The sequence below is a fragment of the Zea mays genome, chromosome 6, assembly GCF_902167145.1.
Source record: "Zea mays cultivar B73 chromosome 6, Zm-B73-REFERENCE-NAM-5.0, whole genome shotgun sequence".
Taxonomy (NCBI): Eukaryota; Viridiplantae; Streptophyta; class Magnoliopsida; order Poales; family Poaceae; genus Zea; species Zea mays.
In genome coordinates this window covers 19,377,087-19,403,716 of record NC_050101.1, presented here as the reverse complement: position 1 = coordinate 19,403,716, position 26,630 = coordinate 19,377,087, and the positions used below count along the sequence as shown (strand labels likewise).

The following is a 26,630-nucleotide window of genomic DNA, read 5'->3' as shown; positions in this document are numbered from 1 at the left end:
CCTCTCTGGTGACGCCTTCAGAAAAAGAAAAAAATCAGCTAGATACCACAACATCCCCACCGGCATCACACACGCCTACGGCATGCCATTCCAGTCTCGCAAGTCACTGCTGTTGCATCATCCACCTACTACAAAACCTTCTTTCCACCTTCCTTCTAGGAGCAGCATGGGAAATATATGACATGTACTACACACAAATTGAATCAGAGTTTAACGCCACAACGCCACGATTGTGTCGTACTCCATTACAAACTGTATATCCCCAGATGCATAATCACACTAAGTTATTGGAATGCCAATGCTCACTTTCCTGCCTAGCTACTCAATGCTCAACACATATCTAGATACTGGGAATTATTGAAGAAACTGATGTTAGATGTCCCCCTTTCAATCACATTTTAAAAGCGTTTATACTAAATGTTCAAAGTAAAAAAAGAAGGATGTACTGCCCTGTGGTCGTACAATGTATTCGATACCATACGGGGCTTGGGCTCCCAGTATACAAATCCATCCTGTAGCTTTCAGTAAACAAACTATATTACACAAGTCGTCTCGACTCTGGACAAACTGATTGCAAACACTATCCTCAAAGGTATTTAAGTCAAGATGTAGAGACAATAGAGGTTAAACTGCCAAGACATAAAGACAACATGCAACTTATATCGAACTTAATTATTTGATCAAATTCTGATTCATATGTTGGCCCTTGCAGGTGTTCTTGGTCTGCTTGATAGCAGGGTGCAGCATCTGCTGGTTCAACACAGTCTGCTTTGTTCTCTGCATCCGCAACTTCTCTGCAAACAACCGCTCCCTAGCCCTCTCCCTCTCAATAAGCTTCAACGGGCTCAGCGCTGCCTTCTACACTCTCTTTGCAAACGCCCTCTCCCCTTTAGCCCTGTCTATCTGCCTCCTCCTCAATGCAATCCTCCCTCTTGGTGTCTCTATTCTTGCACTCCCAGTGATCCTCCTCTGCCACACAAATGACAGCCACCTCCAAAGTGCGCCCAGGCATAACAGGCGTGTCTTCCTCGGCCTCTACATCCTTGCATTCATCACTGGCATATATGTTGTGGTCTTTGGAACTTTCACCGCAACTGGCTCTACTGCATGGGTCATCCTCATAGGTGCCATGGTTCTCCTCGCCCTTCCTCTCATCATCCCTGCCTGCTCCAGTTCCTCATATGTGGATACAGATGGCCCTGACCCTGCATCGCTACTAAACCATGATGACCCACATCAGCCGCTCCTAATCAGAAACAATCATCAAATGGAGTCCAATGCGATGATGCTAAAACCAATGGAGCTCCAGATGCAGGGCAATTGTTGTGGAACAATAGTGAGCAAGGGCTACCTGGTGGCACTCGGTGAAGAACATAGTGCAAAGAAGCTCATTTGGTGTGTGGACTTCTGGCTCTACTACACAGCCTACTTCTGTGGAGCCACTGTTGGCCTGGTATACAGCAACAACTTGGGGCAGATTGCGCAGTCATTGCACCAGCAGTCACAGCTCACCATGCTACTTATTGCCTACTCATCCTGCTCTTTCTTCGGTCGTCTTCTTTCTGCACTACCTGACATCCTTCACAGGTATCTGTTTTGCTTTATATACAAACATATATGTCATCATATCACATGCTTCCTAACTAAAATTTGTATACAGGAAGGTGCCACTTGCTCGCACAGGGTGGCTTGCTGCTGCATTGGTCCCCATGCCAATGGCCTTTTTCCTTATGTGGAACCAACAAGATGCAAGCACCCTGGTAGCAGGAACAACACTAGTTGGTCTAAGCTCAGGATTCATCTTTGCTGCAGCAATGTCAGTGACCTCCGAGCTCTTTGGACCAAATAGCATTGGAGTGAATCACAACATCCTAATTACCAATATCCCGCTGGGCTCACTCCTCTATGGCCAGATTGCTGCCATGGTATACGATGGAAATGGCCAAAAGATGACAGTAGTGGATAACTGGACTGGCATTGTTGACACCATGATTATGTGCATGGGGGTGAAGTGCTACTCAACCACCTTCTTTGTGTGGGCTTGCATCACAATTCTAGGGTTAGCATCAAGCATAGTTCTATTCATACGAACAAAACCAGCTTATTCTACTGCCGCTAGCTGGTCAAGTTGTAAGCACCATCACCAAGTTTCCAGTTAAGTAGTTAACAGAGAAACTAGCTTGTACAAAATTTTGGTTAGTTCTAGCTGAAATGGGTTACATACAATACGTGAAATGAATACATTACAGGAGACATCAAGAGGATAGGAAACTATCAGCTTAGGAGGTGGTACGTTTGTACAGAACGAGTATTATTCCATTTACTGGGCATTAATACTAACAATTGGAGCCAGGTTGCATAAAATCCATTGGGAATTTTTGATGCTCATTGAATCGAGCTATGTGCAAACTCCTCCATATTTACTGTTGTTATGTACACCCTTTTGTTCCAACAAATGATGTTTAAAAAAATATCATAACTGAAAAGGATTACATGAGCAATCCATAGAGCATTCAATTATTGTACAGAGAAGCAGACAACTTTCACCCATTTCTATACCCAAAATCTGATGTTCTAATGTTAAAATATCATAAAAACAAGTGAAACCCAGTGTGATAGTGTACAATGTCCCCTCTTTTTTTTGCATCCCATGAAAAAAGCAGTTTATAACTGTCTTCGATAGCCCTTCAACGTGTTCTGGAAGCTACCATCCAGGCATCCAGCAATTTTAAAGAAGTCAAAAAATTGCAGATTGTTCAGCAAATGCAAAAGATCAACACTAATTTCTAATAGTACCTGATTCAAGGGTATACGGATGGGAACGCAGACACTTAAGACACATAACTCTTGACTATTTCTTCTGTTGTTCTTGTTCATCATGCTTTTGCCATGGATTGAGAGCTTCTCTCATAGCTTGGGCCTCTAGACTGCTTTCCCAAGCTCGTTTTTCTGACCCCAGGACAGTTACCTTCTCATCTGTAGCATAGGACCATAGAGGCAAAACATGTTTAAAAAAAGAGGCATTCTGATGCAGCAGCGAACAACAGAGAAACAAAATGAACTTGACAGGATGAATGGTACTAGGTAACTTCAACTAGTTATGTGGACACCAAAATATCAAATATTTGGATTGTTATTGATGGGAAGATGCACTGAACTGCACATAATCCGTCCAAGTATAATCACTATTTTGAAAATCTCAAAGAAACAACAAGGGGGGATTGGATGTTGAGCAGGTAGGGGGTGAGGGGAGGTAGAAGTGTACAAAAGCCCGTGTGGATCATGAAGAGCTCCATGGCAGCGCCAATGGAGGCCCCACCGCCGCAATCTTCAGGTACCACCCCGCGAACCTCATAATACGTCTCCCCCCAAGCGAATCCTCGGAGGCAGAGGCGGCCGGAGGCCACCGGAGTGAGCTGAGCCAGCGGTGGTTGCTTTGAGCAGAAGGCTCAAGGAGTGGAAGCCAAACTAATCCTGATCGTTGAGGCCAAATGAATAAGATCGATGAGCAGGATCAAATTCATTTCCCTTGCTGCCCAAACAAAAATGGGGGCCCACGGCCCACCGAGCCCAAAAAGGCTGGCCCGCATCGCGTTCAATCCTACCAATCGCACACTCCGACCCCTGTGACCAGACGCCCATGGCGGCGAGATTATTGCCATTACGGAACACGGCAGAGAGGGATTCGATGAAATGGAGGTGTAGGGAAATGCTTCGACCATTTGGAGGCGCAGACGATGGCAAAGTGCTGGTATGGACTTGAATCACCCATTAGCCGCTGCTCACATCGATTAAGTTGCTTGAGCTAACGTCGTGAGGTCCTTGCGTGCTCTGCCGTCGCTTTCCTCTTCTTAGCCGTGAGTTATGTTCTTCCTTCACATTCTCTCCCATTGGCTGGTGGTACGAGCATCATGGTAACGTGGCGGCCGGCATGGCTTGTGCGCGGAGCGATAATGCGGGAGACCAGTGTGGGCTCCATTCTCTCCTAGCTGGCTTGACTTCTAGGCATCTGGGGAGGAGCATGAGGGCAACAGTGACGCGCGGTGAGGGTTGTGACGCTGACGAGGCCTGCAGCCACCCGCGCACGCCCGAGCCCCATCCGTGGGGACCTCCTGCCGTTGCCACCGCCGCCGTTCTACTCTGCCTCGGTGGAGGAGTCTCCCACGATGCAAAAGTCATGGTGGTGGGAAGCCGGTCGTCACAGACACTGTCGACGAGGTGACACCCGATAAGGGGCCAGAGACTGAGATTAAGGGAGAGGAAGAGAATGAGGCCGTCGCGAGGCGTGGGGCTCCGGGGTGGCTGAGGCTTGACGGGGTTGCGGCGGACATCCTCGCCATCGCCGCGCCCGCCGTGCTCGCGCTCGCCGCGGACCCCATCACGGCGCTCGTCGACACCGCCTTCGTCGGACATATCGGTAATCCACTATTCTGAGCTTTTGTAATCCAATTCATTTCTTCATTTGAAACCTAGAATCATGCATGCCATACCTTGCTCTCACTCCGGCACGGCATTGTAAAATCTAGTTATCCTTTGTGTTATATGATGATGTGAAAAGCTCATGGGCCTGATGAAGGCCTAGATACAAAAATAGGGAAGACACTGGTTTTAGTAAACAATTAAGAGGGTGTCAACCGTTTCACCCATTTGATGAGAAAGAGTCTCTTATCAGGTTCGGCTCAGCTTGAGGCTGTTGGTGCATCGACTTCCATATTCAATTTGGTATCCAAGCTGTTTAATGTGCCGCTACTTAATGTCACCACATCCTTTGTTGCTGAGCAGCAGGCAATGGATGGCAATTCTAACACCACAAGGGAAAGTAAGCATTTCCATTTGTTTTCTGAAGGCTCTGTTGTTCACGTTACACTGATTAGTGTTTAGTTCTCACCTAGGAGATGAATTTTTGACACCAATAGAGAAGGTAAGGCAACAAAAGAAGGTTCTTCCGGCTGTATCAACATCCTTGGCTCTAGCTACTGGTATTGGACTGTTGGAAATGGTAGCTCTGATTGTTGGATCTGGGACCCTGATAAACATCATTGGTATACCCGTCGTACGTAAGACCAATTTATTCACATTTTTAGATTTCTAGGATCTATATTTCTTCCCTTGAACTTGGTATCAGCACTGGGTGTTAATATTCTTAGGTGTTTCATGTATATTTGGTTGGCTGTTGGTCTGAACCATCTGATGTCTATGTGCCTAAGTTGCTAATGAAATCTTTGCAAAAATCATTGTGCCTAAGTCACTATTCATAATGAAATATCTGAAAGTGCTTTCACCTTATTATATGAATCTAATGGGAAACTTGTCGACAAACATTTTCCTATCATGTCACACATTTGGTGCTGCAAAAATATAGCACTTCTAGACTATTTTACCTTGCCATTTTGTACGTGGTGGGTGGGCTTCTTGAATTCAGACTATGAAACCAGGTTTCCATGGTCTGTCAACTCAAAGTTTAAGGTTCCATAATGTTGCGACTGCTATGAGTTATACTTAATGACACCTTCTGTGACTAATTCTCTATATTATTACAGTTTTCTTTCAAAACACTCTTCACTGAACATAAGTTTTTCACTTTACTGTCAACACAGGATTCACCAATGCGAGCACCAGCAGAACAGTTTCTGACACTGAGGGCACTTTGTAACACCTCAATCTTATTTTTGGAATTTAGTAAAACTCTCAAAAGTTTTGAATTGAAATATCTTTTAATAATACTTCTCTTATTTTAAAGTTACACCTCCTAAAACAAATATGGTTTCTAATAAAGATTTAATAAAAATACCCCTATATGATTTTAGTTATCACTTTGTTGAAATAACATATTTATAAATATTCTCTAAATAATTTTATAAACTAGAGATTATATTTCTTAACATACCTATTCTCTATTTTAGTGTGTATGAATGTCATATTTAAAAGCCTTGCTTAGATAGGATAATAAATAAATAAATAAATAAATAAATAAAATCATACTTTGCATCCATGTTGGGATTTTTGTTTGTGCATCTAAATATTTGAATCTCAAATGAAACATTGGATTTGAATTTGAAGTTTGAAAATAGAAATGAAACAAGAATAGGAAAAGAAATTCAAAATAGGAAACAAAAGAAAAGAAAAGGAGAAATCACTGGGCCAAATCCTCCTCAACCCGGCCCATACCCCGCTCGGCCCACCTATCTGCTCAGCCCAGGGAGCAGCTCCACCACGATTCTCACCGACGCGTGGGGCCCGGGATTCAGCCGCACAAAGTGTTCCACGCAGAACTCCAGGGCGCTGGCAATCAGTCCCATTGGTCAGCCTCCATCGCACAGTCGCAGGCCAGCCATTTTCACGCGCGTGTTTCACTGACGGGTCGGACCAACTCCACACGCGCTGGGATGCTGCCCGCGGGCCCCACTCACCAGTCTCCCAAACACTCAGGTGTCTCCGTCTGATTCGCTGACGCGCGGGCCCCGTTGCCAGAAGTGCCTTCCTCGTACCGTAAACAGACTCGGCCATAACGAGCGGAGAATCTCGCCTAACAACCAAGATCCACCAGCTATGCTCCACCCGTGCAAATCCCCCTGGCTCCGAGTGCATAAGTACCGGCCTAAGCATGCCGTAGTCCCATCTAATCGAAACAAAGCGAGAGATCTCAACGCCACCGCTGCAGAGCAAAATCGGGGAGAGCGAAGAGAGAGATTGTGAGCCGCAGCGCCTGGGATCCCCTCAGCGCCGTTTCTCCACCCTCGGTGAGCGGCCGCGGTGCTTCACTGTGGTGCGGGGAGGATATCCGAGGCTTCGGTATGAAGGGTGGGACATCGGTGCTGGCCAGATTGCTTGCCGGAGTCGCTGGGTTGCCGCGGATCCGCCCTGCGTCAAGGATAGCAGTCCCTACGGCATCATCACCAGTAAGAAACCCCTCCGTGCCCTCGCCTTCATCTATACGTTGTATAGCACCGAGAACCATGGAGAATTGCCCACCTATGCATCGGGGATTGTTCGTCGATGTCGTGGCGCCGCCGCGGAGTAGTATCGCACCGAGGACGCCCCCAACTTCGTCGTTGCCTTCGGCAACACCACCACTCCTTTGTTCGCCGTGGTCCCTGCATTGTTTTTCTCGGAGGTGCTCTGGGTTTGCAGACGTCTGCCGCCGTGGTGCTGTGCGTCGGCGAGACGCCACCGTGGACCGACCCTGCCCTATTCCAATCGCCGTCGTCGCAGGGAAGTAGGGCTGGGAACCGTTGGATCTCAGGGAACTGTGTGGATTATATCCACCATACCGCTTCAGTGGAGAGCTGATCCGGGCCTTTGGCTTCATAACCAATGGCTGTGATTAGATCTCCGCATACCCCTTCGGTACATTAGACGCTGGGCGTTGATCAGTGATCCTGTGCCTCTGAGTGATTGCCCGTGTGCCGCGGTGGCAATCTTCATAATGAGACCCTCGAGTTTGGTTTAATCAACCCGCAGTCCATTCATAGTCAAAAATAATTGCAGATGAGTCCTGTTTTTAGCAATGTAAACCCTGGACTTCTAGGTATTATAACCCGTCATCCAAAACTCGCTGTTTATTATAAAATAAAATCAGAAAATCGTTTCTAGTATAAAAATAATTCCATAATTATAGAAAATCCATAACTTCTTCGTTTTAACTCCGATTTTAGTGGTTCTTGAACCTACGGTTTCGTAGCGATGCGTAGAATATTATTGTGTAGTTTGTTTCCATCTTTGGTGTAATGTTATTTTTACCTACTCTTTGTCTATTTATATGTATTGCTGCGATTAGAAGCGAGGTTGCGAGAAACCTGGATCTTGCATTGGAGAAGTACTTGGAATCGCAAGTAAAAGGCAAGTTATGTCCTTGATCACATTTTCTGACCTAATAATGTTCATGATTCTGTTAATCATCGTGGCATAGTTAGGTTAAGCTGATGGGACCTAATAGGTTATCTAGTTTGTTTACCCTACACCTTGCATACAAATGAATTATTGGGTAGTCTTGCTAGTGCTCTACCTGGTTTTTGGGATAATGATACTTATGATCCATGACCATGTTCCATTATGTTTCATTATATATTGTTGGATTATTTATCATTTTGCATGATAAGATCACATTGTTTAATTGGAACATGGAGCGACCACCCGAGAAAACAGTGCTACCACAAGGGTGGAATGGGACGCCTTTGGCTAACTAATTAGGAAAGCTAGTGGAGGACTACCTTACCCGAAAGGGGCAACCGCAGTGTGAGGAGCTACCGGTATAGGGAGGTTCTCGGGTCGATCATGCTGCGATGGCTTTTCGGATGAGGGATTCCTATATCGCCCCCTTCTCGCAGAAACCATAGCGGGTTTTCTGAAGCTAGTGGAACTTTGTAAAGGCCTCGTAGTGGGACCCTGCCTCGTCCCCTCGGTAGAGATGAATGGGAAGTCACGATCCCTTGGCAAATGGGTAACACGGCTTATGGGTAAAGATGCACAACCTCTGCAGAGTGTAAAACTGGTATATCAGCCGTGCTCATGGTCAAGAGCGGCTCGGACACTCACATGAGTAAATTATGGAATTAAACTTAACCTGACATGCATTTGCATTGCATTGTGGGATTTATTATTCATCTATGATCTATTATTTATTTGGGATTGGTATTCACTTATACTTAGTAATTGCTAATAAAATTTTGACCAACAAAATTAAAAGCAATGCTCAGCCTTAACCATTTTCCTTGGTAAGCCTTACACATGAGCCCCACCATAAGTGAGCTCAAACACACTTTTTCCCACACTTGCTGAGCGATGACCGTATGGGAGCTCACCCTTGCTATGATCACACCAGGTCAACAACAGGTACCGCTGGAGGAACATGAAGGATGCTACGATGAGTTCGGAGAGGTCTAGGTCGTCGTCTCCCAGTCAACTAGGGATTGTGGAGGATCGTCGTCGTCATATGATGTATTTATTTAGCTATTTTGTATAGAACTCCTATATATAATAAAGATGTGACATTGATTTCTGTACCATGAGTCATCATATGTGTGAGACTTGATCCTAGCACACATTTGAGACGCACCCGGGTTTGCCCTTAAATCGGGATGTGACACACTTGGTGCTCCACCGATCATAGTGGCACTTGTAGCCAAGGGTACATTTCGTGGATTCCTGGACACGAGGACACCATTATATGCTGTGGGTAAGACTTTGCCAATTCATTTTGACAAAATAATGTAACACTAGTTTTTTGTCCATCTAGAATTGGTTTGACCTTGCTATTTAAATGCACATTCTTTTGTTGTAACTATTTTTTATTTCTTATTCTAGCTACTCTATGTAATTGATTCAAAATGATCAAGCAAGGAACTGATGGTACGATGCTTACAGGTGCTGGCAACCTATTAAATGCAGTACTTGATGCATTACTTATTTTTCCAATTGGTCTAGGAGTAAGCGGTGCTGCACTGGCCACTGTGACCTCGGAGTATGTTGATGCCATCGTGATATCCTTATAAATAAAATGAGATTTTCTTACTTGGAGTATCTATGCCTCTATTATAATTATCTAACTTATAGTTGTCTAAAGTATTTTTTTGTCTACATGTATTCAGGTACCTGACAGCATTCATCCTCCTTTGGAAGCTGAATAATGAAGTAGATCTGTTCTCATGGAATATAATTGAGGATGGAGGAGTCATCCGCTACCTGAAATCTGGTTGGTCAATATCCCTCAAGCTCATCCAAGGATTTTTCATCTGATGGTTTTTGCCTAATCATTAGAAAGTATTGATTCAAAACTGGCAGACAATTTTTCATGAATTCAACTTTTTTTATTGTTAACGCATTAAGCACCCTAACTTACATCTTAGGGTAATATATTTTTGGGTCAAAAAGACATCTTAGTGTAATTGACCTTTATGATAGCCACTTGAAATTTGAACAATTTTCAGGTGGTCTACTAATTGGCAGGACAATTGCAGTATTCTTGACACTGACACTGTCTACATCTCTGGCTACAAGGGAAGGGCCTATTCCAATGGTGGGCTATGAGATATGCTTGCAATTGTGGTTAACAATTTCTCTACTCAATGATGCTCTAGCCCTTGCTGGCCAGGTCTGCAAAATTAATGGAATGAAACTTTCATCGAACTCGTTACCTGTGTATTTACTTGTGAAGTATCCTAATTTGCCCAGGCTCTACTTGCTAGCGAATATGCAAAAGGGAACTACAAGCCAGCCCGCGTGGTTTTATACAAAGTCCTGCAGGTTAAGAAGTCATTTCTTGGAATAGTTTGGAAATGCCACCAGTTTATCCTTCTCCTTAAGGAGCTGACACTGTTCCTTTTTTCCTTGTAGGTTGGAGGTGTGATTGGTTTTCTCCTTGCTGCTTCCTTGTTTGTTGGGTTTGGATCTTTGTCTTTGCTGTTTACAGATGATCCAGCAGTTTTAGACGTAGCGCACTCTAGAGCCTGGGTAAGAACGTGCTTGAAAAATGAGAATTTTACACTTAATTTCTGAAGACATGTACAGAGATTTATGTTCACAATTGTTGGATTTTTGCAGTTTGTCACTATTTCTCAGCCGGTGAATGCTATTGCATTTGTGGCTGCACTACAAAAATACCCCCCTATTGCAACGCATTTATGCGTTGCTAAAAGTTGAAATAAGTGTTGCTAAGGCTTATACCAATGTATAATTATGTGTTGCCTATGCTGCCGTTGCTAGGGTCTACTGCAACACTTATATATATGTTGGTAAGCCATGGCTATAAGCGTTGCTACGCCGCAACGGATATTTATTCCCTACTACAACGCTTACATGTGTTTGTACCGGCAAAGACGGGTTGACCCGTATTGGATTTGGCAACATTTTGCTTAGATTTATGGCAACACATTTATGCATTGCAATGTTGTTGAACCGTATAACAATGACAACATTTAGAATGGATTTGTGAGAGCACATATATGTGTTGCAAGAAATAAACCATTTATTGAATAAAAATTAATACACAGCAGCATTTGCCATTTGTAAAATGAGGAGCTCCAATTCATCCCAGGCATAAACACGATTGCAATAGACAAACCATTTCTCATTAAAATAAAATAGTCGATATACAGAGTAGCACAACTTAAAATAATCACCACTTCATGCGTGTACAAATATTTCTGGAGACAAAGATATTGCAATCATGTACATATGACTCATCTTAAACAATACTGAACTTCATCCTAGGTAAATTAGGAAAGCTTTTTTTGGTAGCATAGTCTTCAAATTCTGTAGAAATCTTGCAGCTCTGAATCTGAAAAGAAAATAGAATCAAGTGTGGATTCATAGTGCAGCTCTGAAACTGAAATCTGGCAGCTATGAAACTGAAATCTGGCAGCTCTAAAACTGAAATCAGTTGGCAGCTCTAAAACTTCATCCTAGATACTGAAACTGATGAACAACAAGAAAGCATTTCAGAAAAATATATGTGCAAAAGATTACAATAATGCGATAGGAGAGCACTATCAGAGGTTATTGTCTTTACTTGCGCCTTTTACTTCACAGATACATTAAGGTTATTGTCTTTTTATTGATCAAACAGCAAGCAAAAGAGCAAGCTAACGCTAAATTCATATACTGACATTTTTACCTGGTCAATGCCCCTCAACTTCAAACTTCAGGATAGCATAAGTTCCAAATGTCAAATATCATGAGATTTGTTGATACTCACAGGGAAGTGAAAAGATCAAAACATTCCACTAGCAAATGTCACATATTAACTGTTGCCATATCCTAGTTAATCAATACATTCCGCTAGCAACGCATATTAAGTGTTGCCACATCCTATTTAAATAACGGATGGTGCTAGCAACATATATTAAGCGTTGCCACTACCCTAATAACTTAACGGATGATGCTTGCAATGCATATTAAGCGTTGTCCGCTAATTTCTTACAACGCATAAAACCATGTGTTGCTGCGGATGCGTTGCTATAGGGGTGTTTGTGTTGTAGTGCTGATGGGCTCTACTATGGTGTTTCTGACTTTGCCTATGCTGCATATTCCACGGTTCTGATTCATAATCTTACTCTGTCCCATTATTATGTCTCCAATATACTATCACACATTATCATTTTAGCAGTTATCACTTTAACACAACTTTGTCACTAAAATAATGTTGAATCTTTGTTGTTTCAGTTTTTTGTAGGAGCTGTCTCATCAATATTCCTACTAGTAGCTGCTCCTAAGTTTGGTCTCGATGGCATATGGGCTGGTCTTACTCTGTTCATGAGTTTGCGTGCAGTTGCTGGATTCTAGAGGTAGTAATTGATGATCCATTTGTTCTTCTCCCGATTTGTTTTTTCCATATTTTTAAGGAGCCAAGTTTCGAACTTGAGGAAAAGGGAATATCTGTACTCCTACTAAGAGTGGACGGGTACGTGCACAGGCGAGGGCATGCCCCTGCCCCGGTGCCCCCCGCCCTCCCAACCGTCGTCCCCGCGCCTAGCCCCCACCCCCTCCCCCGTCCCCTCATGAGCCCCCTCCTCCCCGCGTGAGCCGCCTGCGATGACCACGACGGAGGCCCGCGCCTGCTGCCCCCCGTGCGAGGCCTGGGCTCCAACCGCGATCTGCCCCGCCCGAGATAGCCGCCGCCGTGCAGCCCCCCGCCCGAGATACCCGCCGCCCTCTTCATCAGTGCGCCAAAACCTCCTCTTCGTACCTGCCCACCTCAAACCCTAACCCCAAGCCACCGCGGGAGAGGGCGACGAAGCAAAACAAGCAGCCGCCTCCCGACACGGCCACCCTCCGCCCGCATCGGCACAGCCACTCCAGCGCCAAGCTTGTGCACGGCCTCCCGCACCGGGGACACGACGAGGGCCTCTACCGCGCGCGCGCGACAATGACTGCCGTGTTCAAGTCCATCTTCGGCTGGGACCCCACCTCCCTGCACACCTCTCTGGCCATGGCGTTGATGTACAACATGTCGCTCGTCGCCTCATCTCATCCCATCGACCCTACGAGAGCCCGTCCCAACTCCACCAGACCACCACCTCTCTTCTCGGTGGCGTGAGCGAGAGGACTCCGACGATCGTGGCGTCAGCGGGAACCTAGGCTTCGTTGCATCTCCTCTCCTCACTCTCCCCATCTCTCTGGTACGCATTCTCTCTCCTTCCCAAGCCGCTCCGGTCTAGCACGTGAAGTCACCAGGTTATTAGTCGAGATCTAATTTCGTTTCTGAGATAGATCCGTAGTGTTTGAAGTCGCCAGGGTATCAGTCGAGATCTAATTTTGTTTCTGATATAGATGCGTAGTGTTTCTAGGTAGATCTGGCGTAGATCTGGATGGATGAAGTGATTTCAATTTCTATTACCGGTAAGCACAACTAAACATACTCTATATTTTGGAATATCCTTTTGCAGGCATAGAAGTAGTATATGCCAAGAAGCCTGTTAATATAGAACCTAGCCTTTTGTGTTCCAATACAAATACAAGTTTTACTTCTTACATGTTGGTCTAAAAATACAATTGTTTGTTTTAGGTTCTACTTTCTACAAGAAAAGGCATGAGATGGTTGAAACAACAGGGGCTAATCAAGTTGAAATTGTGTTTGGGCGGGTGGAGGTTGAATGTGGACAGAGTGGATGAATGATTCAGCGTAGTAAAATATTATGCTTTTTCTCTCTTAAAAATACTATATCTTGAACTTCAGACTTGCAATATGGTTCTTTGTGAAATCAGCCCCGTACAAAGAATAAAAAACACAAACTCGAACAATATGGAGAAAGAATCAGTGAGAACGACTATATACATGCCGACCAATTGGGTCTTAAGCTCTAGCAATGGATTGGACATCGCTTGCAACTGAGGGTGTTATACCAACTTGATGCACTAGGATAAACTGTTATATTCACATGTGGTTAATTGCTCATACTCCTTTTATGATGCACTGACTCAACTCTCTGTTTCACTTAGCTTGGGGAAAATTTGATCTAGGTGCAACTCCTTCAAGTGCTTTTAAGAGTATTCATGTATACATTTTGTCTATCTATATCCGTGCCCCATATGTATAGTATCTTTGCTTACAATCTGACCAAAACGTTCCATGTTGATTAACAGAATTGCTTCTGACTTGTGAAAATGGCGAATGAACTACGCTCTATTTATATGGTCCAGAAGGTTCATATTCAATCTGTGTTGTTGAGCAGAATATCTTCCTATTCGTTTTGTAGTGCAATTTGATTTGTCTTGTCGCGGCAGCCAGGTACGTCTCCTCTCGCCCCGAGCGTCTTTTTCTTTGATGTTGCAGTCTCACCAGCATAAGCATCTAAGTTAAAGGAGTACTTATATGTTGAAGCAAAATATATCTTCCCCTCATTCCAACCCTTAAATACTCGCCCAGCATCCCCTTCAATATTAAACTGAAGCAAAATGTACACAATATAAGGCAATGTAATGGCATAAAAATCTATTGGGGATGGGTCAATTATCAAAAGATTTATTGGAGCTTTTCAGATTTCCTTTGTAGTGCTTGTCAGCATAAAGCGGTAGCATCCCAAGAATCCAACAACTCCAAACATGTTTTCCGAGCTGTTGGAGGCTAACATTACCGTTCCACAATATCTAAACTGATGACAAATTGAGATATCATTAGTTAGCATCACTAGTACACATTCTAACAATGTAGGAACATATAAATAGAGTGAGTTTAATTCACTAGTACACAGAGGCTCTATAGTGGCGGTTCTAGAGCTGTTTGCACTGGCGTTTTTCAGTGCCGCCAGTGTTAGGGGCCAGTGGAAATCGCCATTTCCACTGGCGGTTTGCTTAAGAAAACCGCCAGTGGAAATGCTATTTCCACTGGCGGTTTTCTTTATTTAGCCGTCAGTGGAAGTTTTCCCGCCTTATTTTAAATTTTCAATCAGTACTGAAATTTATATATATTTACACACACAAACATATATATATATATATTGATATTGATAAACATGTAGTATTGATATTAAAAGTAACATGGAATTAAATTCTATCATACATTTATATACATCAAAGTCTTGTTTACAACCATGTATGCATCACACATTATATACATCAAAGTTTTCACTTAAGCTCTAATAACTATCTCGGCTAAGAGATAGTCTACTAATTTCTGTTAGTATTCTAAACTCTGGCAAAGCTAATGTTCCGGAAGCATCATGATATTTCCCTTCTGCGGGAATGACCTCTTTCAATATGAATGTGCACAGGTCCTCAACTATGCCATACAATGCACCTTCAGTCAAGTTCTCCGGGCTTCCTTGTTGAAATTGCTGTAAAGGAAGTTTATAAACATCATCTATTTATACTCAATAATAACACATTTGCATCTTTAATGACATAAATACATACGTGACTATTACTAATAATACCTTGCCAGGGTTCGTGATGTATCGTCCGTTCATTCTCATGAACTCGCACACGTAGAATCCACATAGCACCGATCCGGGTGGTTGCTTGTGGCACTACATAACGGGAGATTGGTTATTTAGTTGCAACATTGTCCTATGTACGTACATGTATGATATGTATTCATAAATTCACATACTTACCGGCCAGTTATAATGGATGTCTAGTGGCACGCCTTTTTTGGACGTGTCGTACTTTTCACCTTGTAGCTTATAAAACCTAAATGCCCTGTGATCTCAAATAGAATCACCATGTTATTCTATAATTCTCATCGATATAAGTATGCATGCATAGAAAAGGCTTACAGCTCTAAGATGCTGAGGAATTTTGAATAGGCCGAAGGCTCGGTGTGCAAGGAGTCGAGCACCAGCACCTTTCCAATCTTAGGATAAATGATGAAGCATATCCAGTGGTCCCTGTACGAATCAAACTTGTGATACATGTGTATTGAAATTATTAATTTTATTTATGCAAAATCACACTTACTTAAAGTTGTACGGGGCCACTATGGATTCCCTGTCTTGAAATTGAAGCATTGCGTGTCCTATGTAGGTGGCGTATCTTGCTTCAAAATCCTTCTTCAGATCCTGGATACGCACCTCAATTTCTTCGTCCGTTAGTCCCTGTAATGCTTCGTTGTCTTTTCCGATTCTAAAAGTGTGGCTATCCTCGCATATCTTTATTGGGTTGAGATACCCAACCCTTTTACTGGCACTAGCATTGGGATTGGTACCATAAAGGATCTCCTGCTGATCATGTTGCATTCTGCAACGCACACGTGCATGTCAGATATTGAAAATTTATACAACTCACTAATAATAACACATATATGTGGAGTATGAGTGACACTTACAATGCAAATATGGTTACAAGTTGCACGTCGAGTCTCTGAAGGTTCATCATTAACCACATGTCCTCGAATGCAACAAAGGCATTTTGATTTGAACCAATAAAAGCATGGGCTGGTATATTGACACTGATGGTGTCGATGCCAACTGAAGATGCCCGCATGTACCAATCATGTAACCTTTTAATATTAGCCGGGACCTTCCTTAGTTTCTCAAAAGTGAGTAGTGGTCTGCCCGGCACATATTTTTTAGGCACGTTTTTATAATCTGCCTTAGTTGGCTTCTTTATCTTTGCGGCCATTGCCTCAGCCTTTTTTGCGGACTCCTCGAGATCGGCCAAATCAACAGTGTCTGACGTGAGGCTCCGTCTAATCCCTTTCAAAAAACGAGCTGTGCCAGCAGTGGATTTACTCTTCTTTTTCTTCTCGAACGGGGACACTAATTTTGGTATAGAAATTTTAGATTTCTTTGATGGTCGTGGATCCCTGGCTGTGGAGAAGGTGGATCCCTGAAGGACGATGTATGTGGCGGAGACGGTGGGCCACCATGAGGATGAGGAGAAGGAGGGTCAGAAAGAGGATGAGGAGCAGCATGTGAAGTTTGAGGAGGTGATGATGGATGTACAATAGGAACAACAATTTGAGAAGGCGGAGACGGTTGGGCCTGCGACGACGGCTGTCATGGTGGATCAACCAATTCGACATCCCTTCGAGGCCAAAGGATAAAATTCTTGATAGCTTGTCCAAGTGTCTCGATACCTTCGGGCCCAGGGATGTCTAGCATGTCGTCCTCGGATCCTTGGACGACTGTCGTCACTTCTACCCTGCAATAATCTTCTGGAATGTCGCTTCCATGGAACTTGCGTCCTGGGATCGCAAGGCTTGTGGCTACTTTCTTTGTACGATGATTGTTAATACCATATCTTATAACTAGTGTGCATGCCACAGGCCTTATGATGTCATCAACTGGATAGCGGACCTTATTTCCCGTTGACGCGATAGAGCTTGGGATGGTCGTACCCTCGGTGGAAGCCGACGATTGAGCTGCTGGAATTATTTGCATCTGTGGAGTGGTCATCCGTTGAACAGACATCGCACTTGCCAATTGCTGCATCAATTCTAGAGGAGGATTCGATAGCATTTCAGACATCAGGCCTTTGAACTCTTTCTTGGCCTCCTCCTTAAAATAATTCGCCATCTCTTCCTTGTATCGATCACGTTTCTTGTACAGACCTTCCTATTGTGGTCCGAATCCTTCCTTCCATCCTTCCTTAGATGAGATTCCTCGTACACGACCAGGATGCTCAGGGTTACCGAGACCAGCCGTTAGAATGTCTCTCTCCCTTTGCGGCTTAAATGTTCCTTGGCTCTGCTTAGCTGCAATTGCATATATGTTTTTTGCCGCTTCTTCGACAGTGGGATCATCAAAAGATACACCAGACTCAGTTTCCCTTGGTTTTCTAGCACGGATCCAATTAGCTGTCCTTTCACCAAGTTGCTCGGACAGCGTCGGCAACCCTGCAGCCTTCTTCTCGGTGTCTTCTTGTCTCCATTTAGGAACCTGACGCTTGTAACCACCTGTGCCAAGGTGGTGGTGGTATTTGTTCTTCTTAGATAGTTCCGAATTTGCCTCACTTAGCGATATGAAATCAGGGCTGCTCCTCTGCTCTAGAAATACTGCCCACTGACCTGCTGAGATTTTATATTTTTTCGTCGGGTCTAGGTCTTTCTTTGCAAACTTTGTATTCATCTCAGACCTCCAGTTTCGGAAATTGATTGCAAACTGCTTCATCGTGTATTTCTTCACGAGTTCTTCTGAACCCCGAGGCAGAACGAACCTCGTTATTAGCTTATTCCACATTTGATTCTTGACATCATCTGATACATCTCTCCACTGTCGGATTGTGATGTCAAGATTATCTCTAACTAAGAACCCAAATGCATTCCGGAACTTAGGCAGTGCCTCTTCTGGAGCTAGGGGCTGACCATTCGGGCTCACGTCTGCGATTTTATATGTCTTGTCAGGAAACTTGTTTAGCCCCCTGTCACCTCTGTTCCGATCGCTCTGCTTCCTTTTCCTTGACCTCTCGGTGGTTGTCTCGGTCGGTTCCGGTGCGCCTTGGGTCGGTTCCGGTGCGTCTTGGGTCGGTTCCGGTGCGTCTTGGTATCGTGCCGCAGCTTTTTCGAGCATCACACGAAATTGAGATAAGACCTCCTATTCATGTAATAAAATGCACAAGAAATCATGCATGTGTAATAGACATTGTGAAATCAGCTAATTAATTAGGTACACACACGAAATTAAGGATGTGTAATTTACCTCATGGTCTTGTGGATCATAAGTAGGGTCACGTTGCAACTCACGACGAGCGGCCCTATCTATGCTAGTGGTAGGAAAAGGGTCGCTAGGCGTTTCATATCCTTCACTGCTGGATTGTTCTTGAGCAACACTCTTGTCCATGTGGTCGGGCCCTAATCCTTGGTCCTTGATTGGAGAACTCATTGAGCTATATATATATACAAATACATATTAACACATATTAACATAAGCAATAATTGAATTCATATTAACAAATACCCTAACCCTTAACCACTAACACTAACCCTAAGCCCTAACCCTAACCCCTAATATTGTGATACGGATATTATCGAGTTACGTATAGAGAGGGAGAGTCGTATAGGACGTAGAGAGAGAGATGGAGAGTTGTATAGAACGTATAGAGAGGGAGAGTCGTATAGAACGTAGAGAGAGAGATGGAGAGTCGTATAGAACGTATAGAGAGGGAGAGAGGGGGAGTCGTATAGGACGTAGAGAGAGAGATGGAGAGTCGTATAGAACGTATAGAGAGGGAGAGAGGGAGAGTCGTACGGATATTATCGAGTTGTGTACCCCTTTCATCAGATTGGAACAAAAGATTAGAACATATATACAATATCATACTAAGTTCTTACATAATACGCCGTCCATCATACTAAGTTCTTATATATAATATCATACTAAGATTAGAACATATATAGTAATTTATACTTTTCTACTCCTCGTCGTCTATCAGTGTCGTCCAATCGATCTCCTCATCTTCATCGTCGGAGATGTTGGTGATGACGAGCACGGAGACAACCTCGCGTGCAGTCGTCGGAGCCGAGGAGCCCACCTCATGGTGGTGAGTAGACGGGCCTGCGGCGGCGACACGTTGACGGCAGCGATTCGAGAGAACTCTGCATGCGCGCATGAAAAACCGGCGTACGACGACATGATGATTGAGCCTCGACCGGCGCCGGAGCTCAAGGTGGCGGCGATGCATGAGCCGCGCCGTTGCCAGCCGCCCCGCAAGGGTACGTGCCTTGAGGCGCGCTGCGAGGGCATCCACTGGGTCCATTGAGGCTGCGACGACGATAGTTGTATAGTTGTATTCCCTAAACGGTAGGGTTTAAGAAATAGGATTGATAGTTCATAATTAGGATACCTAATCTATTAATAAGCCCACATCATCCCTTGTGCCTAGAAAATGTTCTCATATCATAACAATTCTAGCAACATAAACACTCAAAAGTAAAGGATTAGAAACCTGAGATACAACACAATTCTAGCAACATAAACACTCAAAAGTAAAGGTTGCTCAAATGTTCCCTTTCCCTCTCTCCTCTCCTCTCTCTTCTCCTCTCCCTCTCTCTCTTCCCTCTCCCTCTCTCTCTTCCCTCTCTCTCTTCCCTTTCCCTAGCTCTCTCCTCTCCCACTCTCCCTCCTCTCTCTTCCCTCTCTCTCTCCCTCCCTCCTCTCTCTTTCCTCTCTCTTCCCTTTCCCTCTCTCCTCTCCTCTCTCTTCACTCTCCCTCCTCTCTCTTCCCTCTCTCTCTCCCTCCCTCCTCTCTCTTTCCTCTCTCTTCCCTTTCCCTCTCTCCTCTCCTCTCTCTTCCCTCTCCCTCCTCTCTCTTCCCTCTCCCTCCTCTCTCTTCTCTCTCTCTCTCCCTCCCTCCTCTCTCTTTCCTCTCTCTTCCCTTTCCCTCCTCTCTCTTCCCTCTCCCTCCTCTCTCTTCCCTCTCTCTCTCCCTCCCTCCTCTCTCTTTCCTCTCTCTTCCCTTTCCCTCTCTCCTCTCCTCTCTCTTCCCTCTCCCTCCTCTCTCTTCCCTCTCCCTCCTCTCTCTTCTCTCTCTCCCTCCCTCCCTCCTCTCTCTTCCCTTTCCCTCTCTCCTCTCCTCTCTCTTCCCTCTCCCTCCTCTCTCTTCTCTCTCTCTCCCTCCCTCCTCTCTCTTTCCTCTCTCTTCCCTTTCCCTCCCTCCTCTCCTCTCTCTTCTCCTCCCTCCTCTCTCTTCCCTCTCCCTCCTCTCTCTTCTCTCTCTCTCTCCCTCCCTCCTCTCTCTTTCCTCTCTCTTCCCTTTCCCTCTCTCCTCTCCTCTCTCTTCTCCTCCCTCCTCTCTCTTCCCTCTCCCTCCTCTCTCTTCCCTCTCTTTCCTCTCTCTTCCCTTTCCCTCTCTCCTCTCCTCTCCCTCTCTCTCACTCTCTGCAGAGACGGCGCCGCACGCCCTAGGGTTTACACGCGCAGTTGCAGTGCGTGCGGCGGCGGCGCGTGCACGGCGGCGGCGGCGGCACGCGCGCAATCGAAGGAAGAAGGGAGAGAGAGAGAGAGAGAGAGAGAGGGGAACGTACCTACGGCGCGGGGACGACGGCGTGGACGACGGCGGAGAAGATCGCCGGGGCGAAATTTCGGCAGCCTGACGGCGGGAGTGTAAAAGACTGGGCGCCAAAGACTTGGTAAAATTTTCAGCCCGCCCGCGCAACCTTTATATAGGAGCCATTTCTACTGGCGGTTCATAATGACAACCGCCAGTAGAAATCATTTCTATTGGTGGTTGTCATTATGAACCGCCAGTAGAAATGGCTTCCACAGACTGTGGAGGCCATTTCTACTGGCGGTTCTCATTGTAAACCGCCAGTAGAAATAATTTCTACTGGCGGTTTTCGTTATGAACCGCCAGTAGAAATATTTTTAGTATATTATTTTTTATGATATATATACATATATTAAGTATATAAATTTGTATACATATTAAATATATAAATATATATATTTAGTATACATAATATATATAGTTATATATTACTTCTCTCTCTCCCTCCTCTCTCTCCTCTCTCTCTCTCCTCTCCTCTCTCTCTCCTCTCTCTCTCCTCTCTCTCCTCTCTCTCCTCTCCATCCTCTCTCTCCCCTCTCCCTCCTCTCTCCCTCCTCTCTCTTCCCTCCTCTCTCTCTCCCTCTCTCTCCTGTCTCTCCTCTCTCTCTCTCCTCTCTCTTTCTCCTCTCTCCTCTCTCTCCTCTCTCTCTCCTCTCTCTTCCCTCTCTCTCCTCCTTTCCTCTCTCCCCCTCTCTCCTCTCTCTCCTCTCTCTCTCCTCTCTCTCTCCTCTCTATCCTCTCTCTCCTCTCCCTCCTCTCTCTCCCCTCTCCCTCCTCTCTCTCTCCTCTCTCCCTCCTCTCTCTTCTCTCTCTCTCCCTCCTCTATCTCTCCCTCTCTCTCCTCTCTCTCCTCTCTCTCCTCTCTCTCTCTTTCCTCTCTCCTCTCTCTCTCCCCTCTCTCTCCTCTCTCCCCTCTCTCTCCTCTCTCTCTCCCTCTCTCTCCTCTCTCTCTTCTCTCTCTCTCTCCTCTCTCTCTCCTATCTCTCTCTCCTATCTCTCCTCTCTCTCTTCTCTCTCTCCTCTCTCTCCTTTCTCTCTTCTCTCTCTCTCTCCTATCTCTCTCTCCTCTCTCTTCCTCTCCCTCTCTTCTCTAGAAAGTCACTAGAAAGTCGTGTAAAATTACATGCTTCGGTTTGTCGCTAACAATAATCAATTACATGACATGTCCTAACAATAATCAATTACATGACAACTATATAATCTAGGGAGCTATTGTTCTGCCTTGTCCATCATGGCGTACCCAGGGCATCGAATTGCGTGGGATGCTTCGCTCAACGTTCCTTATCTTGGTTGGATGGTCTATGAAAAGAGACATGTCGTTGAACTGGTTAAAATCCTCTAAATCAGATACACCATCAACTCCTATAGCTTGTTGTTTTCCAGGAAAAACTACATGCTTCGGTTTGTCGGTGCTTTTCTTCTCATTGTTAGAAATGATCTGTTCAGCATAGAAGACCTGTGCAGCACGATTAGCAAGGATCCATGGTTCATCTTTGTAACCTACCTTACTTAGATCAAGAACTCTGACCCCATAGTTGTCTACCGTGACATGTTTGTCTTCAACCCATTGACATCGGAAAACCGAGATCTGAAATGTACCATAGTCTAGTTCCCATATGTCCTCAATAAAGCCAAAATATGTAATAATCTCACCAGTTTCATCGTCTATGGCCTCACATCGAACACCACTGTTTTGTGACATGCTCTTTTTGTCCTTGGACTTGGTACAAAATGTGAATCCACTAATGTCATAGGTTTGCCATGTTGTGACCTGGCGTGATGGTCCAGATGCCAACCCCTTGATGGTTTGTTCTTCTATTGTTTCTCCACGTGGAATGTCCTTCACCATTAGCCATGTGTTGAACCGCTGCTTATGTTGCTTCATTACCCAATCAGCCGTATGCCCAGGATTTTGCTCGTGAAGCTCATTGATGTGTTGTTGGATAAATGGCTCTATTATCGCTAGCTGATGTAGGATGCTATGATGTGCCTCAAGTACTGTATTGTGATCTGGTGGGATGAAAGATTTCCGTCCCATCCTCCCGCTTCCATACAATCTACCCTCGTGTCGTGACGGAGGCAAACCTATTGCAACCTGGTCTTTTAGGATACTATTGCAGAATGGACCTCCGGACTCAATGGCCTCTTCGGTACAGTACCCCTCTATCATGGATGCCTCGGGACGAGCACGGGTTGATACATAGCCATTCAGTATTGACATGAAACGCTCATACGTCCACATTTCAGGCAAGTACATAGGACCCAATGCCTCTATTTGTGGCACCAAGTGCACCACAAGGTGCACCATAATATCAAAGAACGATGGAGGGAAACACATCTCAAACTGTGATATTGTCTCCACTGCGAATTCCTGAAGAGATGCCAACTCATCACGGTCAATTACCTTTTGTGAAATTCTGTTGAAAAAGTAGCACAACCGTGTGATTGCCATCTTTAAAAACAAAGGATTTATAGCCCTGATGGCAATATGTAGGAATGTAGTCAGCATGACATGACAATCATGTGAGTTGTAGTTGGTGACTATCAGGTCTTTCATTGACACAATACTCCGTATGCTAGAGCAGAATCCGGATGGGACTTTCAAATTCTTAAGCCAAACACACATCGCATGTTTCTCATCTACATTGAGATTGTAGCTTGCAGCTGGGAGATGGTACTTCCCATTTTCTTGAAGAACAGGATGTAGTTCCTTTTTTATGCCTAAATTTACCAAGTCCATGCGTGAATTGAGCCCTTCTTTTGTTTTGCCCTTTATGTCTAGCAAGGTGCCAATTATGCTTTCAAACACGTTCTTCTGAACGTGCATACCATCGATCGCATGCCGCACATCTAACTCTTTCCAGTAAGGCAAGTACTCGAAGAAAATAGACTTTTTCTTGAATATAGCCCCCGGAGCTGGTTTGGCATCCTTCCTTGTTTTTCCGTCTTTTGTCTTCTTCCCGAAAACAAACTTGATATTCCTGACTATTTCAAAAACTCTATGACCTCTATTGTTACCCGATGGAGTAGTAGAATGTAGTTCACCATTATTGTCAAAGTACTTATCCATCTTTCGCATGCGGTACCTATGTCCTTCCAATAAAAAGCATCTGTGTGTCACACCCGGATTTAAGGGCAAACCCGGGCGCGTCTCAAATGTGTGCTAGGATCAAGTCTCACACATATGATGACTCATGGTACAGAAATCAATGTCATATCTTTATTAAATAATCGGAGTTCTTTACAAAATAACTAAATAAGATACACCACATGTTAATGACGATCCTCCGCACCAACATAGTTGACTGGGAGACGACGGCCTAGATCTCTCCGAACTCATCTTCTTGATTCTCCTCCGGTGGTACCTGTTCTTAACCTGGGAGTGATTATAGTAAGGGTGAGCTCCCATACGGTCATCGCTCAGCAAGTGTGGGGAATAATGTGTATGAGCTCACTTACGGTGGGGGCTCATGTGTAAGGGTGTAGGATCTAGGACACCGGCTAGAGGGGGGTGAATAGACGGTTTTGACTAAAAACAACAATACTTAATAAAATTAATCAATGCAACAAGAGAAATAAAATATCTAGTGTCAATAAGCAAACAATGTATGAAAAACAACTACGGAGATTGAATACTTGAAGAACAATGAGCAAAGCACTAATCAATTGCAAGGCAAGAAGTAATGCTAGAAAGAATAGACACCGAAATTTAACCCGTGGTATCGGTGATTTGCCGATCACCCCTAATCCACGTTGAGGTGGACTTCAAGCTCTCACTTGCTCCTCTATCAAGACACGTCTTGATCTTTAAGCCAAGTGGACAAGAAATCACTCAATACCTCGATTTCACTAGTGTCACCTTTGCCGCTCCGGCGAGGTAGGCGCGAACCCCTCACAATCCACACCGCGGCTTCTCCACAATCTTCTTGGAGAGCTCGACGGAGACAATCACCCGAGCCGTCTAGGAGGCGGCAACCTCCAAGAGTAACAAGCCAACGACGCTTGCTCGGTGTACCACCTAGTGCCTCAAGAGTCACCAAATGATGCAAATGCACTAGGAACACTCAATCCCTCACTAGAATGCAATCTCAAGCAAAGAGTGTGAGAGAGTGAGTTGGAGGATCACAAATGAGCTCAATGTATGCAAGGAATGGCCAAGAGAGCCCTCTCACACGAGCTGCCCTTCTATTTATAGTCCTCCACAAGAATCCAACCGTTATGTGCAAAAGGGGGCTGTTCTGCGCACACGCGGACCGTCCGCGCCCTAGGGCCGGACGGTCCGCCGTACACCATAACGGCTATAAAGACGTTTGAAACATGTCAGAGCAGACTCAAAAAGGTGGGTCCGGACAGTCCGCCCTTCAAGGCCGGACCGTCCGCGACCTGGCAATTTCAAACACCCGAGCCTCGGATCAAACGGAGTTAATACACGCGGACCGTCCGGCTATAAATCCCGGACCGTCCGCTACCTGAGTCAGTACTGTCCGGACTGGTCCCCCGGACCGTCCGTAGTACAAAACAGTAAAAGCACACAGTCCCTGTCCAAAAACGAGTTGGACACTTGCGGACCGTCCGCCTCTCACAGGCGGACCGTCCGCCTAATAAAACAGGGACTGGACCGAGGACAGCCTTCTCTGGACATGACTGCGGACAGTCCGGCCCTACGCCCCGGACGGTCCGCAGTGCACACAAACAGAACCAGCCCGAAAAGAACAAATACTGGACCCCTCTGGATGGGTCGCGGACGGTCCGGCCACATGGCGCGGACGGTCCGCCGACCCCAAGATTTAGTCACTTTCCAAACTCGCTTTTGAAAAGATTTTAACTCTCCGAAACGGAAGCGCTGCTAGTCCTCATGCAAATGCAACCACTAGATGCTCTATGAGGCACTAAGTCTTACACAGAACAAAGTCATTAACCCCTCTTAATAGTACGGCTATCTAGCCTACCAATCCGGTCACTTTCTTCTCTACACACCTGGTGACCGGCAAAAACAAAACCTATGTTATACCTTTGCCTTCACCTGATCCACAACCAATGCTCATAAGTCTTCAAGACTTCTCAGTTCACTGTGGTTCAACCTGCATTCTTATTTCTCCAGGAATTATTAGACCACAAGAAGTTGTCATTAATTACCAAAACATTACCAAAGGGGCCTAGATGATTCACAATCTCCCCCTTTTTGGTAATTGATGACAACACCACATTGTATATAAAAGAGAAGTTTAGTTTCTCCAAATCTCTCTCATACCTAAGGTATAAGATAGATCTTGGAGATGAGTTTTATAGGACTTATCTTGATTTGAAGTTCTGTCTGAGAGATAGATAAATCCCAATAAAAAAACTCAGAATGTAAGAAAGGCTCCCCCTAAGTGTGTGCAGGATTATCTGACGTTGAAGATATAACACACATAATATATTTGAGCTTGATGGAGACTTTCCTGCAAATATGGTTATCGAGGCATACAAGAGATGATTCATAGAGTGAGCGCAGCAATTATAATTACTCCTCGAATAACCACACATAGAAAAGTTTGAACTAAAACATAGTTCATCCCACAGAATATTACAGAAAATAGTCCACAGACATACGACATAGAGTTAATAGTTCAAACTACGGCACAAAAAGTAACATGCATATGCAAAGTCTTAATGTCCACATAGAATCACCAACTCCCCCTGAAGAAGACGCCAGGCAGACAACCTCATCA

The 26,630-nt window shown here is 44.8% G+C and overlaps 1 protein-coding gene and 2 pseudogenes across 3 annotated transcripts; 2 read left to right on the top strand and 1 right to left on the bottom strand.

The window, feature by feature from the left end:
* The first annotated feature begins 1,092 nt into the window (after positions 1-1,092).
* Positions 1,093-2,417, top strand: LOC109940319 (Major Facilitator Superfamily pseudogene; annotated as a pseudogene). Its single transcript, NR_163453.1, has 2 exons — positions 1,093-1,587; positions 1,661-2,417. The product of NR_163453.1 is annotated as a Major Facilitator Superfamily pseudogene (transcript).
* A 24-nt stretch (positions 2,418-2,441) lies between these two features.
* Positions 2,442-3,483, bottom strand: LOC100277558 (LOC100276710-like pseudogene; annotated as a pseudogene). Its single transcript, NR_158704.1, has 3 exons — positions 3,266-3,483; positions 2,797-2,976; positions 2,442-2,704 (listed from the first exon to the last, which is right to left on the bottom strand). The product of NR_158704.1 is annotated as a protein-like pseudogene (transcript).
* Positions 3,484-3,931: 448 nt separating this feature from the next.
* Positions 3,932-10,853, top strand: LOC103630881 (uncharacterized). Its single transcript, XM_035960265.1, has 12 exons — positions 3,932-3,938; positions 4,067-4,417; positions 4,673-4,819; positions 4,893-5,053; positions 5,598-5,643; positions 9,086-9,175; positions 9,364-9,460; positions 9,588-9,691; positions 9,927-10,090; positions 10,171-10,242; positions 10,333-10,449; positions 10,540-10,853. The coding sequence occupies exons 1-12, from the start codon at positions 3,932-3,934 to the stop codon at positions 10,636-10,638; spliced, it is 1,455 nt and encodes a 484-aa protein (XP_035816158.1). The 3' UTR covers positions 10,639-10,853.
* The last annotated feature ends 15,777 nt before the right edge of the window (positions 10,854-26,630 follow it).